The 16,515-nt window shown below is 42.6% G+C and overlaps 1 protein-coding gene across 2 annotated transcripts in view; it reads right to left on the bottom strand.

Moving 5' to 3' along the window:
• LOC124003055 (ephrin type-B receptor 2-like) overlaps positions 1-16,515 on the bottom strand; it is a 157,093-nt gene that overhangs the window by 12,616 nt on the left and 127,962 nt on the right. For both annotated transcript variants that reach the window (XM_046311053.1, XM_046311052.1), the window contains exons 6-9: positions 2,770-2,894; positions 1,592-1,754; positions 476-584; positions 136-200 (exon numbers count right to left, since the gene is read on the bottom strand). In XM_046311053.1, coding sequence (XP_046167009.1) covers positions 136-200; positions 476-584; positions 1,592-1,754; positions 2,770-2,894 — 462 coding nt within the window. The remainder of the gene's footprint in view (positions 1-135; positions 201-475; positions 585-1,591; positions 1,755-2,769; positions 2,895-16,515) is intronic.

The following is a 16,515-nucleotide window of genomic DNA, read 5'->3' on the forward strand; positions in this document are numbered from 1 at the left end:
CATGGAGGCTGCTGCGTGAGCAGGTAGCCATGGAGACAGGTGTGTGTGCGTTTGGGTGTGTGAGCATGAGTGAGAGTGTGTGTATGGTGGGGGAGGTGCAAACAGACACTCTTGAGTGAGGGCTGGGTTACTCACTGTGGCCGCTGGTGTAATGCTGCAGCTTGTCTGTGTACTCTGAGTCTGCCCTCTCAAAGCCACGCCTCCTGGGAGAAAGACAAAGAGCTATAGCGCTGGCCCAGAGAGGGGGTGTGGTCTATGTACCAGGCCTACCCACCCCACAGCTGACCACTAAACACAACCAGCCTATAAACTATAAACCCCACCTTAACAAGCCACAGGACCCATTAAAGTACAGTAACGAAGTAGGGTGGAAAACAACCACTAAAGCGAATGTGTCTAATCTGGCTTGTTTGACAGTTTCTGCGTTGGGTCGCAGGCAGCATTGGTTGGCTGGACTGGAGCAGGAATAACTCACCGGTTGCAGACGATGACAATAACAACCACTGCAATGAGGAAGACCAGACCTGCAGCTGCAGAGCCGATGATGAGAGGCAGCTTCTCCTGAATGCTGGTGTTGTACTCCTCTGTGATTAGACAAACACACACAAATACACCATCACACACTGAAACATATGGGCCAGGCATCTGAGCTAATGCATATGGAGAGAGCAGTGGGTGACAGACAGACAGACAGACGGTTGGAGAGACCAATGGGCATCTTGGCTGGCAGCACAAGAACTCTCTCCAAAGCCCACTGAGCACATTCAGATACCCGCAATATGGTCGCCCGCTCATCTGGAACTGAGAGATCATTTTTGGGAGAGACCCAGCTCCCTTCCCTCAAGAGTGCTGCCAAACACAGGGAATCCAGCATGGCAGTGGGCACACAATCTCACTACACCATCTCAGGTCCTGACTGCTCTTTCCGAGGTCTGAGGATAGGGAGGGTTGTGTCCCATGGTGGTGGTACTGTACTGTATGCAGCCTACTGCGATACTGGGTTTTCCTTTGTTTGGCAGTGTGCTGGCTGCTTGCAGTGGAGGAGAGCAGAGATCAGGCTAATGATGGCCATCGGCACTGCAGGTAATAAGATGTTTAGAGAACACCCAGGTCGCTGACATTATCCAGGCCAGGGGAGCCAGGAGCCAGCATTAGCGGAGCCAGGGTAGAAGTTAGTCTGCCCAGCAGTGTCCTTCTATACAGATTAATACACTTTAACCTGATCTGTGACTGACGATAGTCTACCGCTAATAAAGTACAGTATACTACAGAAAATATCTGCATTCATACATAACATTAATAATCTTATTCATTGGGAAAAAAATAAGTTTCACACGACTCATGAGCTCTGCTGAGAAGAAAATGAATTAAATCCACATAAATAGAACAATGGGTGTACACATTGTTAGAGAGTTGTCTTGTCTTGTCTTGCATCTCAGACCATTTCCCCATCCACATCCTTGTGTCTGTTGGGCCATTGTGTCCATGTTGTAATGGTCCATGTTAGGTTGACGGGCCATGCATGGGATGTGATAACTCTGCATCTCTCTATGCTCTATTTGAGCTGAGGGAATGTTGTCTGTACCCTCACCTTCAGTCATGGTTTGGAAGTAGAGCTTGCCACTGTAGCGTCCAAATCCGGCCACGGTCCTGGCGCGAACCAGGAACACATAGATTGCCCCTGATTTGAGACCGCGGATGACCACTGTGTTGGTCTGGCTCTTTATGATGGTTGAGTTGTACTCGGTCTGGTCCTAAGAGAGTATTAAGGAAAGAGGGAGAAATACAAATCAGTGCCATCCACAGAACAATTACCATACACATGTATTAACTTAGTGCCTTATAAAAATAGGCTGATGTGCAAAGTAGGATACAGACTCAAATGTTTCTAACACTGGTGTATCTATTTAACCATGCAGAATGAAGAGAGAGGTAAACGCAACAGCCATAGGCAGAAGGGATGGCAGTTTCAGGTCTGCTAGTTTGTTTGGGTTGTGAGTTCGGACGATTAGTGTAACTTTTCATTGCCACACCGCTTCTCTCTCTCCACAAAGCTGACAGGTCTGTCTGGAAGAGGAGACTAAAACTGTGCCGGCTGCAGCCTTCAACCAATCAGTCAGCAGCATGAGCACAGTTGCGAGATCTGAGCCGCGGCAGGGGCCGAGACAATTGTTTTGACAGCTCTCCTCAGCAGCATCTGAGAATAGAATTAAACTAAAAAGTGGAGCAGAGTGGCGCGCAGTCACAGAGAACTGCTAAATGAACTTTGTGTGAGCTTGTGTGTGTGTGTGCTCTTCTCTGCCCGTATCTGTGTGTGGGAGTGTTTCTTCTGAGAAAGTATGCTGATTCTGAGGAGTCTGTCTGTTGAATACTGTTTTTTTATGGCAGTCAACACAGCATTGTTTCAACCGCAAATATCTCTCCATCAATCCCTAGTGGTCTGACTGGAGGGCTGAGAGCAGTTTCCTTTCCCAGTGACCGACCGTGATTAGAATTGAAAGTGATTGAGCAGAAGTTGTATGTTCGATTCAGAAGCTACAGCATGCCTGACTCCCACCGTGATCATGCGGTTCTGGACTCCAACATTCTTCATTTCAATGTGCTAGAAAATTGGAGATATATTTTACAGTCATTGCATACCTTATTTAGCCCTGCTGAGATGAAAGAAAGCCTGACACACTCAATGGTGTCTTTACGTGTGTGTCTGTTTGTATGGAGGTGAGACAGAGCAGACTGTTTGTTAATGGGTAGTGTGCAGTGGGTACCTACCTTCTCGTAGTACTGCAGTTCATAGTCCAGAATGACTCCATTGGGCTGGTCTGGTTGAGACCAGGACAGAGTGATGCTGTCCACGGTACGACTGACCTGGTGCATGATGGACACCGTCGACGGAGCTGCAGAGAGATAGATCGATAGAGAGATCGATAGAGAGATAGATAGATAGAGAGAGAGAGACAGAGATGTACAGACAGAGAGAAAGAAGGAAAATGCATAACACATACAAATTCAGAATCACAACATTCAGTCACTGTGATTAGTTCCCAATCATACATCCGAATCATAAAATCTCATCAAACAGATATCAAACAGATGCCTACTTCACTGAGCTATGTAACAGTGATGGTGATATATTTGTTTCTATCATCCTGGGCTGCATGTAGAAAAGGCACACCTCTGACTAAACCACATACATCACTTGAAGGGACTTTCCAGCACTGACTTTTGTATTATTTCCATGATTCATCTGTGCTTCCCACATTGTCAGGGTGTGAGGACCCTATCTGTCTGTGTCTGACTAGCAATCATTCCCCTGGCCGCATCCTCCTCCTCCGGACAAATTGTGGAGCAAGCCCATTTTGTATGGCTCATAAAACCAGAGAAAATCATCAGAACCACAAGTATGCCATACACAATCGCCATTTCGTTTTTCCAGCCTTCTATTTTTGTAATTGAGGTCTATGTTTACAGATATTTTTTGGTGGATGACAACTTCAGACACATCAGTAAATTGTTTGAAAGTGCAAGGACAAGAGTCATGGTCATGGTGGACAGATATAGAGAATTATAGCATTTACATGTGGTAATCACAGTGTAGCAATAAGCCAGATCCTTTCAGAAGGCATTGAGCCAGAAATGAGTGATGAGTGGGTAGGGTTGTAAGCTGCCTTTAGTCTAACAAAACCAAAGGCCCAGACTTGCAACTTTCTTTTTAGTAAGGCTAAAGGGTCAGGGAGGGGCATGCTCTCCACGCGCCCTCATACATCCATTAACATTAGTGCATGGTGCCGTGGGTCACAGCGAAGCTAATGCAGGAGATAAAAGCGCTGTCTGGGGCTTGGAGGGCAGGATTTATGGGCCCCCGGGCCCCAGCCTCGGCCCATGGTCCCATGCTGAATACACACAGCCCCCAGCCAGCAGCACAGTGGCTCCCCAGAGTTCCAGCCATAAAGCGCTCCACCGGCACGCGCTCTCCTTGGAAAATCCACTGACTGGAAACCCCTCCCACCCGCGCTCCCTCGGCCCCTCCCACCATTATCAATGAATCTGGGGGAGTGTGTGTGGTTAATATCTCATATATAAATCTAAGTGTTCATTTTATGTAGTTCATGTAACAACATTCTGGTAATATCTGATGCTATCTACCACACCACAAAGGAGCCTTTCAGATGGGGTTTGGATTCAAATACACATGTTCAGTACTGTAGAGTAAAGCCCGAAGCAGGTCCCAGAAACCAGTGTGCTCTAAGACATGATGACGGAGAGGCGGTTTTATGGCGTATTCATTCTCAACAGTGAGTCAGCCTTGCCTCACATGCCCTCTGATCCCAACAGAAGCCTCCATCCGAGGACACTAATCATGAGATACTGTCTAAACAGGGAGGTCCCGGAGCCTATGTCCCCATATGCCGTTGGCCTTAAAATAAATGTGTCTACAGATAATGAATAGGCAGTAGTTTCATCTCCTGCAGCATTTGCACTAAGATGGCCTGTGATTCTGCCATGAACATAAAGTGCATTTGGAAAGTATTCCACAATTTGCTACGTTACAGCCTTATTCTAACATTGATTAAATGAAATGTTTTTCCTCATCAATCTACACAAAATACCCCATAATGACAAAGCAAAAACCCAAAAGCACATTTATTAAAAATAAAGAACAAAAATATCACGTTTACATAAGTATTCAGACCCTTTGCTATGAGACTCGAAATTGAGTTCAGGTGCATCTGTTTCCATTGAGCATACTTGAGATGTTTCTACAACTTGATTAGACTCCACCTGCTGTAAATTCAATTGATTGGACATGATTTGGAAAGGCATACCCCTGTCTATATAAGGTCCCACAGTGTGTGTCAGAACAAAAACCAAACCATAAGGTCGAAGGAATTGTCCATAGAGCTCCGAAACAGGATTGTGTCAAGGCACAGATCTGGGGAAGGGTTCCAAAAAATTTCTGCAGCCTTGAAGGTCCCCAAGAACACAGTGCCCTTCATCAATCTTAAATGGAAGATGTTTGGAACCACCAAGACTCTTCCTAGAGCTGTCTGCCCGGCCAATCTGAGCAATCGCAGGGAGAAGGTCCTTGGTCAGGGAGGTGACCAAAAACCTGATGTTCACTCTGACAGAGCAACAGAGTTCCTCTGTGGAGATGGGAGAACTTTCCAGAAGGAGATCCATCTTTGCAGCATGCCACCAAAAGGCCTTTATGGTAGAGCGGCCAGATTGAAGCCACTCCTCAGTAAAAGGCACATGAAAGCCCACTTGGAGTTTGCCAAAAGGCACGTAAAGGACTCTCAGACCATGAGAAATACAATTCTCTGGTCTGAGGAAACCAAGATTGAACTCTTTGGCCTGAATGCCAAGCTTCAGGTCTGGAGGAAACCCTCCACCATACCTATAGTGAAGCATGGTGGTGGCAGCATCATGCTGTGGGAATGTTTTTCAGCAGAAGGGACTGGGAGACTAGTCAGGATCGAAGGAAAGATGAACGGAGCAAAGTACAGAGAGATCCTTGATGAAAACATGCACCAGAGTGCTCAGAACCTCAGATTGGTGCAAAGATTCACCTTCCAACAGGACAACGACCCTAAGCACACAGCCAAGACAACGCAGGAGTGGCTTCGGGACAAGTTCCTGAATGTCCTTGAGTGGCCCAGCCGGAACTCGGACTTGAACCCGATCCAACATCTCTGGAGAAACCTGAAAATAGCTGCGCAACGACACTCCCATTCCAACCTGAGAGGATCTGCAAAGAAGAATGAGAGAAACTCCCCAGATACAGGTGTGTCAGGCTTGTAGCGTCAAACCCAAGAAGAATCGAGGCTGTAATCGCTGCTTCAACACAGTACTGAATAAAGGGTCTGAATACTTATGTAAAGGTGATATTTCATTATTTCATTTTTTATAAATTTGCTAAAATGTATACAAACCTGTTTTTGCTTTGTTATTATTGGGTATTGTGTGTAGAGTGAGGAGGGGGGACTATTTAATCAATATTAGAATAAGGATGTTACATAACAAAATGTGGATAAAGTAAAGGGGTCTGAATACTTTCCGAATGCACCGTACATGATCCCCTTCACAGAGACACAGAGGTAGTGTATACAGAGGTACTGTATACAGAGGAAGTGTATACAGTAACCAATCCGGAGAATAGACTACTCACAGGCATCTCTTCAATCTCACTGTTCGTTGAGTTTGTTTACTGTGACAATGAGGCAAATAGTCACTCTACGGGGAACTCACAAGTATCCCGTTACGGATGTACATATATTCAGGACTGCATGCCACATGCTTTTTGTGCATAGCATTTCCATTAAACAAGAGGTGTAGCCATCTCTGGTAACCTAATCCCGGGCAGGGCATACAGACAAAGGCAGTGCATGTCTCATTGTACAGAGGATGGTACACATGCCAAGATGAAAGCTTTCCACGCAGAACATTGTGGTTTACTCTAACAGACGGGACGTCTTCCGGACTGAAGCATGAAGAACACGATGTCTGTATCACACCAATAATAACTATTGAGGAAAAAATAAACAGTACAACAGAGATCTAAGAAGATGGAAGCATTACTGTTACTGCTGCTATGGAAAAATGTGTGTAGCGTGTCGACTGTACTGCAGTAATTATATAATTTTCCACTTGATACTCCAGCAGAGAGAGGGCTAACAGCAGAGTCCCTGCCACGAGGAGACAGGGTGATAATCACTGCTAGTAAAATATTCTAGTCATGGTGGAGCATTCCAGCTTTCCAAACGATTGCTCCTTGCAACGCTACAGCGACGAGGACTATTTATCTAGAATCCTAGGTGTTTAACTTTTTCCTGGCAAGGCTTGTACTCGACACATTGGAACAATCATCCAGCACAAAGGAGGGTTCCGAGAGAGCGTGAGTCTATGAACAAACTCATCAGAAACAGATAACGTTTCTATTCTTTTATCTTAAGGTCATCCAGGCCCAGAAATTCTGAATAACATCCAAAAATGTTTGGAAAGTAACTCAATACATTACTGAGCTCTCTCTAGATGGGAGGGTTGTGGACGGTTCAGAAGAGAAACCCTAAGTAGTGCATTACTGTAAATAGTATTTGTCAGTGCTGTTTAATGTGAAGAACTCCTGTTGTTGTCACAGAGTTAAGTTACAGTCTCAGTATTAATACAAGGTCTTGGATCTGATAAAAGACATTGGGGCTTTGTTCTCTATTCTAGCATAACGCTCTGGCTTGGGCCCAGCAGCTGAATATAAAAGGCTCTATTTTGTGCAAAATCCCAATAGTCATTTTACTGTTGTGTTTGAACACCTAGTAACTTCCATAATCAATCAAAGATGGGCTTAAGAGTTATTTCCACTGATTTCAATCCATGGCGATTTAATGGGGCATACTCCTGCAAACACAGAGAAGCAATTTACTGAGCCCCCTGATCTATCCCATTTACATCCTCGACCCAGTCTGTAAATAAATATCTCTGCTGCTATTGTTCTGTTCTCTTCTATTCTGCTACACTCGTTTGGTGGGCATGGCCTCCCTCCCTCTCTTTCCCCTCCTTGTCTTCCCCTAAGAATGCTGGTCTCCTTTCAGCTCAGCCTATTGATTCTCTTCTCCACAGAGCACCCTTCTGAGCATGATGGCATCTTCATTAAGCGAGCTGGTGGACTGAAACCAGGCTGGCCTTTGATGACTGGCAGGCAGGAAAGCAGGTGGGGAGAGGGCCCCCATGCCTGGACAGAGCCTGAGTTTGGGCGCAGGACCACGTGGGCCAGCTGGAGTTCCAGCCACCATAAAAAAAAAGGCAGACAGCAATTACAGAGCCATACTCCGAGGGGTGGGAGGCAAAGTTATTATAGTAATCACAATTTGGGGTTTGTGGTTGGGAGAGACAATGCCACCTCGAGTGATTTCCCCTTTCTCCCTTTGTTCCCCTTCCCATCTTTAAAACCCTGCACTATTACAACCAAAACCAAATTAAATGTCAAAGTCTGCTGAAAAATACATGATTGCAGAGACAGAAGAGTCAACCATTCATCTTGGCTGTTGAATCTGTGAAAGTGACTTGGATTTAGGACTTCTCTTTGAATATCTGACTTGCCTATGTGCAGCGTGCTCTATGACCATGTGGCTCTGATTTGAGGTTCTGGTACAGGGAGCAAAGCTATGATTTGGGGGAGGATGGGGAAGGAAGCGAGAACAGGTCAGCACTCGTAAATCCCCATCCCCTTTCACAGTAAAAATCTGTTTCCCCCACAGCACCGTCTCTCCCAATGGGCCCAGCCAGCTGCTCCTCCACTATGCAGCCAGGCAGCCTTCTAAACAGGCTGTTGGTGCTGCCTTCACTCTCTCTCACTCCGAATGCTCTCCGTTTACGAGCCGCACATCGAGAGCTCTTAAAGGCAGAGGCCTGTATTTGCATGTACTTTTAGCACACTGGCAGACGGCCCTGTTTCCCCATCTGCAATGGATTGTGGGTTTTTACGTCTCCAAAGAGTTTCCAATGCAGTAAAGCTACACAAGCAAGATTTCAGTTCATCAAGCTTTAAACCATCTGCTCTTGAAAAGATTGGGGACTTAATGCACTAGTATACACAATATAAGCTAATTCTAAAATAGGCACTCCAAGGGCTTAAAACGTTTGCAGAACCTTACGGGAGGTTAGGTCTAATCTAAGCAAGTAGTTCTGCTCGCCCAAGAGGTCCAAAGCAGAGATATGAGAGAAGTGAGGGAACAGTGGTGAGGGGCAGGGTGGGGACTCTCTGCAGTCACTTGTAATAATACAGATGCAAACTGTTGGGCTTGGCCCCGATTGGTCATTCAGTCTGGACAATTGTTTTAGCAGTACGCTACAGGGATAAGCCTCAGTGCTCTGACTCACAGGCTCTAGGCTAGCCACAATTAGTTTATTTAGATTTTCTGCATCTGGCTTCTAAAGCAGGTTTTCCAGGGAAATAGAGGAGTGAGGAAGAATCACTGAATCTGAAGGACTGCAAATGTGGGTTTTATTACTACTTTACTACTTTGATTGTCCTTGAATGAGTTCTATGAATCTCTTTGTCAAGTGGATAAGCCACTGTTGACCTTAAAAGGTGTCTTCAGAAGGGCTTGAGAAGATAGATGTTATAATACAAAACTATTGTCCTGGAAAGTCTATTGTATACAGGACACTGGAAGACTGGATACAGAACATCTGTTGTAGTAACACTGCATAGAAATTAACTTTTGATACCCATTGATACATTGCTTATCTGCATTAACAGATAAGGAGTTACTATATGACACAATGGTCAGGATAAAAAAAAGATGATCTCATCTTGAAAAGCTCCTGAACTCAATTAAAATATACAAACTCGGAGAGAATCATGGGAGAGACATGTGCATGTCACTCAGAGATTCATGCTTTTGACCTCACCAATGTCACATGATGCATTGAAAGGGAAGACAACCTGTGAAAGGACACTAAGATTGTTGAGGCAAAGAAAGCAATCCTCCCAACATAATCTCACTGAATTCAAGCAAATATGTACCAAGAAATATTTCAGCAGATTTCATGTGTTTTTGTGTGGCTTATTTCGTGTGAAAATACACACATTTGTGCGACTTCATTCATAGGAAAAGGTATTTTTTGTGGGGCAAACTTCAGATCAATCTTTTGAAAGTTACTGGAGCAATGCATTTTGGGCAATGGTGTTCTACACTGCCTTTTTTGTGTCCCACATCTTTAAAAAAAAAACCTTGTTAAAAATCCAATATTATTAATCAACCAGGTTGTCATCAAAATACTTATAATATAATAGTAGCCTTACGTTTTAAAAATTGGATTATTAATGCCAATGCTTCTTTCTATGCTTGTTTTCCCTTAATACATCGGGATACTGGTGCTATGTCAGATTTTATGAGGGTTGCCAGATTGGAGTAAAAACTGAATGTCATTTTTTTTGTGGTATCGATGAAGGTATTTGATTGGGGAACGGGGATACATTTTCATGATGGGAAATTAATAAATAAAAAATTGGGGTAAACAGAACACCAGCAACAACAAAAAAACAGTTTGGTTTAAATTCCCCTGGTGATCAATTAAGCCATAACAATGCAGTTAAACAGGTTCATGGAAAATATTGAATTATGTTGGCTTACACTTATGGCACTTCCAAGGCCGTTTCATTATATTTATTATGGTCGTGCCAATCATGTTATGTACTTAGGCTATTGTAACAAGGCATATGTCAGCATTGTAGGCTAACTGCCTCTGCCCAGGATTTCATGGCAACGGCCGTTAGAGCTCACCTCGCCACATATGAGCCCTGGTTAAAGTCCCTGTTGCAGCTTTCACTTTGTTACGCTACATTGGTGGCTGCGTTGGGATCACGTCCAGCTCACGTCTAGTTATGTGATCTAGTGGTGGGAAGCATTCTGTTTTTCCACATTGTGTTGGGTATATCTAGTGAACAATGGATAAGCAGCAATGGGCATGACGGATAGAAGTAGTCACTACAGGTGTGATCAAGCCTTACATCAAAGTTGCCTGAAGCTGAATGGAAAGTGTTATGCCCTTACCAGTTATTCAGAAGAAAATCCTCTGTGATTGTCTATTTGAAATAAATTAACTTACCAGTGTGGACCCAACACAAACACATTCTACACATTTACATACGACCTGTTTAAAGTGTTATTACAACCATTGTGTTCTTTTGTTACTGAAGCTTAAATATAAAATAACCTGACAATGATCCACATCACATGGGTAGACAAATTATACGTGTGTTATGCAAGCAAAAAACAACTATCCTTTTTTAGGATGTAAACCAGTAATATGAATAACTTTTGATCCATCATGTTCTGATCTAATTAGATGGACCAAGCCTGACCTGCTGAGGAGTGTCGGACTCCATCTTAGCTAGAGGGGTGCTCTCATCGTATCTACGAACATAGACAGGGTGCTAACTCCCCTAGCTCCACAGTGAGATAGGGTGCAGGCCAGGCAGAAGGCTGTTAGCCAGCCTGCCAGCTTAGTGGAGTCTGCTATTAGCACAGTCAGTGTAGTCAGCTCAGCGATCCCCATTGAGACCGTGTCTGTGCCTCGATCTAGGTTGGGAAAAACTAAACATTTCGGTATTCGCCTTAGCAATCTCACTGGAGTAAAGACCTCCTCAATTCCTGTCATTATTGAAAGAGATTGTGATATCTCACATCTCAAAATAGGGCTACTTAATGTTAGATCCCTCACTTCCAAGGCAGTTATAGTCAATTAACTAATCACTGATCATAATCTTGATGTGATTGGCCTGACTGAAACATGGCTTAAGCCTGATGAATTTACTGTGTTACACTAGTGACCATATCCCCCGCGCATCCCGCAAAGGTGGAGGTGTTGCTAACATTTACGATAGCAAATTTCAATTTACACAAAAAAAGACTGCATTTTCCTCTTTTGAGCTTCTAGTCATGAAATATATGCAGCCTACTCAATCACTTTTTAGAGCTACTGTTTACAGGCCTCCTGGGCCGTATACAGCATTCCTCACTGAGTTCCCTGAATTCCTATCAGATCTTGTTGTCATGGCAGATAATATTCACATTTTTGGTGACTTTAATATTCATATTTGTTTGTAATCACCAAAAAAATATCTGCTCAGACCGCAACCAAGGATCATCAAAAGCCGTGCTATAAATTCCCGGGCAACAAAGATTCCAAGATGCCCTTCTAGACTCCCTCCACCTACCTACAAAAATCAGTTAACCACCTAACTAAGGAACTCAATTTAACCTTGTGTAATACCCTAGACGCAGTCGCACCCCTAAAAACAAAAAATATTTGTCATAAGAAACTAGCTCCCTGGTATACAGAAAATAACCAAGCCCTGAAGCAAGCTTCCAGAAAATTGGAACGGAAATGGCGCTAAAACAAACTGGAGGTCCTTCTGTAGCTCAGTTGGTAGAGCATGGCGCTTGTAACGCCAGGGTAGTGGGTTAGATTCCCGGGACCACCCATACGTAGAATGTATGCACACATGACTGTAAGTCGCTTTGGATAAAAGCGTCTGCTAAATGGCATATATTATTATTATTATTATTCCGACTAGCTTAGTAAGACAGTACCGTGCAGTATCCCACACTGCTGCTCTGTCATCCTATTTTTCAAACTTAATTGAGGAAAATAAGAACAATAAAAAAAATGTTTGATACTGTTGCAAAGCTAACTAACAAGCAGTAAACCCCAAGAGAGGATGGTTTTCACTTCAGCATAAATTCATGAACTTCTTTGATCGAAAGGATCATGATCATAGGAAAGTAAATTACGGACTCTTTAAATCTGTGTATTTCTCCAAAGCTCAGTTGTGCTGAGTCTGCACAACACTGCCAGGACCTAGGATCAAGGGAGACACTCAAGTTTTTTAATACTATTTCTCTTGACACACTGTTGAAAATAGTAATGGCCTCTAAACCTTCAAGCTGCATACTGGACCCTATTCCAACTAAACTACTGAAAGACCTGCTTCCTGTGCTTAGCCCTCCTATGTTAAACATAATAAGCGGCTCCCTATCCACCAGATGTGTACCAAACTCACTAAAAGTTGCAGTAATAAAGCCTCTCTTGAAAAAAGCCAAACCCTGAAAATATTTAAAAACTATCGGCCTATATCGAATCTCCCATTCCTCTCAAAACTTTTACAAAAAGCTGTTGCGCAACAACTCCCTGCCTTCCTGAAGACAAACAATGTATATGAAACACTTCATTATTTTTTTAGACCCCATCATAGTACTGAGACTGCTCTTGTGAAGGTGATAAATTACCTTTTAACCTTTTGCGTGTAGGGGGCAGTATTTTCGTTTTTGGCTAAAAAACATATCTATTTGAAACTGTCCATTTCTCAGCCCCAGAAACTAGAATATGCATATAATTGTCATATTAGGATAGAAAACACTCTAAAGTTTCCAAAACTGTAGAAATATTGTCTGTGAGTATAACAGAACTGATATTGCAGGCGAAAATCTGAGGAAAATCTAATCAGGAAGTGCCTCTTATTTTGAAACCTCTCTGTTCCTATGCATGCCTATCCTCCATTTAAAGGGATATCAACCCGATTCCTTTTCTATGGCTTCCTTACGGTGTCATCAGTCTTTTGTCATAGTTTCAGGCTTTTATTTTGAAAAATTAGCGTGAAAGATCACATTGCGTAAGTGGATAGGTGGGGGCTCTCAGAGTGAGTTTTGCGCTATAGAGTAAAGCGGCCAAGGATAGGACCACTATTGTTTTCAATATATATTTAACCTCTTGGTGATGTCATTCGGAAACATAAATGCTAACTTTCACTGCTATGCGGATGACACACAGCTGTACATTTCGATGAGACAAAATTGCCCTTCCTGGAAGCCTGTGTTTCAGACATAAAGAAGTGGATGGCGGCAAATGTTCTACTTTTAAACTCAGACAAAACAGAGATGCTAGTTCTAGGTCCCAAGAAACAAAGAGATCTTCTGTTGAATCTCCAATTAATCTTGATGGTTGTACAGTTGTCTAAAAAAACTGAAGGAACTCAGCGTTACTCTGGACCCTGATCTCTTTTTTGAGGAACATATCAAGACTGTTTCAAGGACAGATTTTCTCCCATCTACGTAACATTGCAAAAATCAGAAACTTTCTGTCTAAAACTGATGCAGAAAAATGTATCCATGCTTTTGTCACTTCTAGATTAGACTACTGCTACTAGACTACTCGACTTTCCGGCTACCTGGATAAAGCACTAAATAAACTTCAGTTAGTGCTAAACACGGTTGCTAGAATCTTGACTAGAACCAACACATTTGATCATATTACTCCAGTGCTTGCCTCTCTACACTGGTTTCCTGTTAAGGCTAGGGCTGATTTCAAGGTTTTACTGCTAACCTACAAAGCATTGCATGGGCTTGCTTCTACTTATCTTTCAGATTTGGTCCTGCCGTACATACCTATGGTCCTATGCTATAGTCACAAGACTCAGGCCTCCTTACTGACTCTAGAATTTCTAAGCAAACAGCTGGAGGCAGGGCATTCTCCTATAGAGCTACATTTTTATGGAATAGTCTCCCTATCCATGTGAGAGACGCAGACTTGGTCTCGACCTTTAAGTCTTCAGTAGGTCCTATGATTCAGTGTAGTCTGACCCAGGAATGTGAAGGTGAACGGAAAGGCACTGGAGCAACGAACCGCCCTTGCTGTCTCTGCCTGGCCTGTTCCCCTCTCTCCACTGGGATTCTATGCCTCAAACCCTATTACGGGGGCTGAGTCACTGGCTTACTGGTCCACTTCCATGCTGTCCCTAGGAGGGGTGGTCACTTGAGTGGGTTGAATCACTGACGTGATCTTCCTGTCCAGGCTGACATCTACTCCTGAGGTGCTGACCTGTTGCACCCTCAACAACCACTGTGATTATTATTATTTGACCCTGCTGGTCATCTATGAACATTTGAACATCTTGGCCATGTTCTGTTATAATCTCCACCCGGCCCAGCCAGAAGAGGACTGGCCACCCCTCAGAGCCTGGTTCCTCTCTAGGTTTCTTCCTAGGTTCTGGCCTTTCTATGGAGTTTTTCCTAGCCACCATGCTTCTACACCTGCATTGCTTGCTGTCTGAGGTTTTAGGCTGAGTTTCTGTACAACACTTTGTGCCAATAGCTGATGTAAGAAGGGCTTTATAATTCAATTTGACTGATTGACTGATGTAGGATTTTCTACGGCCTACAATCGAGCCCTTTCCCAGTCATGAAGGACGAAGTTAGGCCCCTCTTGATTCTCAATTGTGAAGACTGAACTCAAGTTAAGGGTTTTACGTCAGACTCTCCTATACCACTTTGCCCAACATGTTATACCCCAGAGGTTGTAAATAAACCCTTTATTTTCTAAGGTGATCCAAATATGAGGGATCATTATTATAGGGCTGTGAAACCCATAGCCGAATGGCTCCAGACTGAGTATTTCTCACCATTTATTTACGAAGAGCAACTTCTGTTTTATGGCAGGTAGTGTCAATTTATTTACAGTAGTGTGTTGATTATTTATTGCTTTTTTCATTGGAAACACGGAATATGTATAAAAATACCAAATACATCAAAAGCTAAATCAAGCAGAGATTTATGACTATTTTACCATGTTAATCATTACTAAAACATACAAACTACAAACACTTAACCAGTTAAAGATAATGAACACATGACAATTAGATAAAAAATATTGAATTAAAAAGAATTGATACAAAAGTCAAGAGTTGGCTATAACATGAGTTCAATCAAAGTGAGTGTGTGTATATGTGTGTAAGTGATTGTGTGTGTGTGTGTGTGTCTGTATTATGGAGTGTATTATAATTTCACAAAATAAAAATTCCCCAATCAAATACCTTCAGTGATAACCACAAAAATTATAATCTGTCTTTTTTCCCCAATCTGGCAACATTCTTAAAATTTGACACAATCTTGTATAAAATACTTTTTTTAGCAGACGCTTTGGATAAAAGCATCTGCTAAATGGCATATATTAAATACATTATGAAAGAAATGGTGAAATGTAGGCTCCACGAAATATGAAATGCCATATGAAAAAAATCGTGTAGATCTACTTTTGCCTACACATAAAAAGGGCCATTCTGACTATTAGTGCACCAATATTCCAAAGTATTAAGTGACAACAAGCACAGAAAAACAGTGTTGGCATTAAAAAAAACTACGTAAGGCTACTATTATGTAATTATTTCGGTGACAACCTGGTTGATTAACAATATTGTTTTATTTTCATTTTTTATGTATAAATAAATGTGTGACACAAAAAAAGGCAGTGTAGAACACCATTGAACATCATGCATTGGTCTAATAACTTTCAAAAGATTGTTCCGAAGTTTTCCCCCCCAGAAAATGTATTTTCCTCTGAATGAAGTTGCACAAAAATGTGTGCATTTTCCTACGAAGCGGCTCATAAAATGGTCTTTTCCCACAAATTAAGCTCCACGAAAACATAAAAACGCACGAAATCTGCTGAAATACTTTTTGTACATATTTGCACAAATTGAGTTTGAGATTGTGTTAGTCCTTCAGAATCCGAGAAAAATATTTAAGTTTAAATTAAACAACAGAGACTTTGTTTTGTTGCAGTGTGATTCATTATGTCAATATTGGATTTTCTACACTTTTCATTATAGTTATCACGCTTCTGTAAACATAACAGATAATTGCACGTCAACATCTTTTAAAGTGGTGTGCCTGTGGTGTGTCTGAGTTGACACAGACCTGCCCCTCGTTGTGTGAAGTGTGTGTGTGTATGTGGATGTGTGTGTGTGTATGAGTCAGTGTGTTTACTATATACCCACATCTCATCTCTCAGTTGTACATTTGCTTTGAGAAGACACTTCATTCCTCGTCTGCTCCGGCTCATAAAAGCAGTCATTCTTATTACATGGCTCCAGAAATAGAAAATAAAGCAATTCCAAAAATATCAGCCAGAAATGTAAAACATCAATATTTCTGAGAGCATCTTTCTCTCTGATATTTCAAC

Source organism: Oncorhynchus gorbuscha, linkage group LG18, assembly GCF_021184085.1.
Source record: "Oncorhynchus gorbuscha isolate QuinsamMale2020 ecotype Even-year linkage group LG18, OgorEven_v1.0, whole genome shotgun sequence".
NCBI classification, from domain to species: Eukaryota; Metazoa; Chordata; class Actinopteri; order Salmoniformes; family Salmonidae; genus Oncorhynchus; species Oncorhynchus gorbuscha.